The following is a 3841-nucleotide window of genomic DNA, read 5'->3' as shown; positions in this document are numbered from 1 at the left end:
ACACATGATGTCCAGAAAAAGTCCCCACAAATGGGACACAAGCTTCACCAAAAGCCCATAGCTTCAAAAATGTACTAATAGCAAGTTTTATTTTAAATGTTTTAAAATCCACACATGATGTCCAGAAAAAGTCCCCAGAAATGGGACACAAGCTTCACCAAAATAGCTTCATAGCTTCAAAAATGTACTAATAGCAGATTTTATTTTAAATGTTGTAAAATTTGTAGTATGGCCAGGAACAGAAAGACTTTTTCACTAGGTTGCATAAAGGCAAATTGCAGCTATGTAGGAGACTCAGCTCAGAGACAGGAATGTTGTGTAATATTTGGGCAACAGAGAAGCAATTACCTGCTTGTTCCCTGACTTCATGTTGAAGAGGTAAAATTCATATTCAAAACACTCTTTAGGGAAAGGAGAAATTGGCTTCTCCCATGTGGCCAGGAGATCATTTTGCTCTAAGAATACAGTGACATTTCTGGGAACATTCACTTTCTCTACAAATAAAAAAAGAAAACTGCACTGGTAAGTTATTTATAGAGCAATGTTTCAATACTGACAATTGGAGCATTTTATAACCTGATAGTGTTTCCAAGTAGAACCTATAATCCTTGAATTTATTTCACATTTTGGACAGAAAAGATAAGGATTTAGGAGGAATAACTATATTGCAGAAAATAGTTAAGGGAAACAGTTTTTAAAACCACTTCAAAGTTTGAAAAAATAGATTATGGGGCTGGGGGAGGCAGAACTATTACATTAATTTTCACAAAGGCATGAAATTAATGATAGAACTGTTAGAAAAACTTCTTTTTTTGGGGAAAAAAACACATGTAGCCAGGAAAGTTCCTGAAAACTGGAAAAAAACTTAACTGCATGGATCAGCAGCTGTTATGAGGATTTCTAAGAAGAATTTATGTCAACTGTTTTATCTTAGTGAAGCCATGAAAAAGAGAAATGTTATCTGTTTATAAAAAAAATGAAAGGCAGGAACTAATGAAGGAAAATAAATTATTTGGATAGATGAAAGATGATAGACAGTCCTGGCTGATACTACCTTTTATTCAACAGCCTGATGCCTTTATTTGAAAGGAAATAATTATCTTTGAACATCATGTGTCTTTTCCTTTTAAAGAAAGGCTTTAAAATAAAAGGCAGCAAAAAACTGCATTTGAAGGTATATTGACTAAACCAATTGAAAAATGAATATTGAAAATAATGCCTTGCTAGCAAACAGAACAGCTAATTGTGTTTTCTAGCCTTTTATTTTTGCCATTTTATAATATTCAAATCCAAGTTAGTTAAAACCATCCATTTCTGCCTTATAATCTCTTCCAGTGTCATTAAATCTATGCAAACCCAGCACATCCTTTGACCTACATCAAAAAACATTCAGTCCAGTAATATTCTCCCACAAATCTTCTGACAATCCTCCTAGATATTTTTACTTTTCCATTTCCAATGCATTTCTACTCACCAATGGCATTTTGGTTAAATAACTGCTGAAAAGGCTTGATTGCAGCATACTTGCTGGACCCATTAACGTGGATTACAATGACATTGTCAACCTCTTCTGCATCAATGTGAGTGATGGGAAAGCTGCACTCAGTGTTCCTGTTCCACTTGTCTTTGGTATAATCCTGGCATTCTTCAGTGTACGCCTCATACCTGGATTAAAATACTTGTGAGACATGATACCCTTAAAGAAATTCACAGCTGACTGAAAGAGGAGGAAACACCAACCTGTAAAATAGAAAGTACTTGGTGTCTTCTGGTGCCCTTTGGCCAGGAAGCCAAGTGCAATGGAGAGAAACAGTGCTAGAAATGCTGAGGCGAGTAACACAGGACAGATTAGTGACAGACGTCTCTGGAGCACCTAGAGAGCCAAGGAATCATAAAGCAGAAAGAAAAATCATATTACAGAAGTCCTAATAAAATCCACATTGATTACAGCCTTTGGTCCATTAGATCTATGTGTGTTGTAGCCAGTTCTCCTCCTTGCCACACAGTTATGGATGACGTTACAGATGTACAGAGGACCATTACAGATTTCATGTACACCAAGGCAGCACGAGCTTTTAACAGCCTGGAGTGTCTGAAAGTAGGTTATGTTAGACTTAGAAAAGGATTTTTAGCAAATTTTATATGGGTTATCCATGTTCTGCACCTGCAGTTTGTACTCCAGGCTGCAGAGCAGTAGAGAAAGGCCTGGACTGAATCCTATTGTAAGATTAATGTAGCAGGCAGAGGGGAAAACGCTGTAATTTTCAAGTATTTAACCTGTCACCTTTTGCTGTCTAGTCCACAGAACACAAAATTCAGACCTCCCCTGCCTTTCTTCTTACCTGGCAGAGGTGGGAGCTCTTGCTTCACCCAGTCACTGCTCACCTGGAGGTGACTGTGGAGAAGCAAGGTCCGAATGCACGCTGAGAAGCCGTCGTGCAGCGCAGCAGTTCGGGTGCTCTGAGTCCTCTTGGTGTCATACTTGAAATTAAAAACAAAATAAAGAATGAAGTAAGCATCGTGTGTGATGGAAGCCAAATTAAAGGGCCTGCAAAGCCTGGTTGAGTCTTGGCACAGAGGTGAGCCAGGCAGCTAGCTTAGCTGGTGGCAGTAAGTGTATAAAGGTAGGGAGCACACATTTACACACAAAGGTTCTCATTTCAGACAGCAGGACCCTTATCTTACCAAAAATTTCTCTGTGGCATACAGCTGTGGTAGAACGTGGTCTGATATTTTAATGGTGCCCTGGTATTAATGGGAATTGTGACTTGAATGGGGAGCAGCATCACCTAAAACCAGTCTCCAGCTTCCCCCCCGGGATGAATGCTGCAGAGACTGCCAGTTCCCAGGCTAACCCTTGTCCCAGCTGAAAGGGAACCCCTCTGGTGCACAAAGGATTTGATTATGATACAAGAGAATAAATGACTCCATATGTCAGTTGTTCAAGAGCTGTATCACACCTACTGCACCCTGCAACACGTTTAAATCCACAGGAATTTAACCTTCCTAAGATCCTGGACTTTTGTCTTACCTCTTCAGGCACAGGGCTCAGGATTTTCACCTCGTATCTAACAGTGTAGTTTTTTTGTTCTTGCTGAGGGGGTGGTTGCCAGTGTAACAGCACTTGTGCTAATGCAGGGACTGTAAGGGTGAAGTTGACAGGAGGGAAAACCTGAACTGTGAGGGAGAAAAGACAGTTATTCACAACCCCCTAATCCAGGGAATTGTTTAGAGCAACAGCTGTTTGCAGGCAATGAGCAATACAAGCAAATAATTTCATTTCAATATTAAGTGGAGGTGTTTAGCCTGGAGCAGAGGAGGCTCAGGGAGACCTCACTGTCCACAGCTCTGTGACAGGAGGCTGGAGCCAGGTGGGGGTCAGGCTCTGCTCCCAAGGAACAAGGGACAGGACAAGAGGAAACAGCCTCAAGTTGTGCCAGGGAAGTTTAGGTTGGATATTGGGAAAAATTTCTTCCCTGAAAGGGTTGCCCAGGGCTGTGCCAGGCTGCCCAGGGCAGTGGTGGAGTCCCCACCCCTGGAGGGGTTTCCAGGGCATGGAGATGTGGTGTGAGGGACATGGGTTAGAGGTGGACTTGGCAGTGCTGGGTTAAGGACTGCACTCAATGTCCTTAAAGGTCTTTTCCAACAAAATCAATTCTATGATTCTATATTCTCCCAACAGCTTCTTACAAACTTTTCTGATATTTAAAAAAAAAAAAATCTTTAAATAAAAACTTCATAAAATAAGAGTTTACTTAAAATATGAATTTTTTTACATCAGTTTCAACTTGAAAATCACAATGAATGACATTGGGCTTGTTACTTAGGTTCATTTGTTCCA

At 40.3% G+C, this 3841-nt stretch overlaps 1 protein-coding gene across 1 annotated transcript; it reads right to left on the bottom strand.

Annotated features, from left to right (window-relative positions):
* Nucleotides 1-294: 294 nt before the first annotated feature.
* Nucleotides 295-3177, bottom strand: IL5RA (interleukin 5 receptor, alpha; the record flags this gene model as incomplete). Its single annotated transcript, XM_008940121.1, has 5 exons — nt 295-494; nt 1475-1665; nt 1741-1873; nt 2343-2481; nt 3032-3177. Coding segments are annotated over 5 exons (809 nt in total), but the record flags the coding sequence as incomplete, so codon positions are not given.
* Nucleotides 3178-3841: the final 664 nt, after the last annotated feature.

Source organism: Merops nubicus, unplaced genomic scaffold (assembly GCF_000691845.1).
Source record: "Merops nubicus isolate BGI_N331 unplaced genomic scaffold, ASM69184v1 scaffold22045, whole genome shotgun sequence".
NCBI lineage: Eukaryota > Metazoa > Chordata > Aves > Coraciiformes > Meropidae > Merops > Merops nubicus.
Note: the sequence above shows the minus strand (reverse complement) of the source record. Positions and strands in the feature narration are given on the sequence as shown.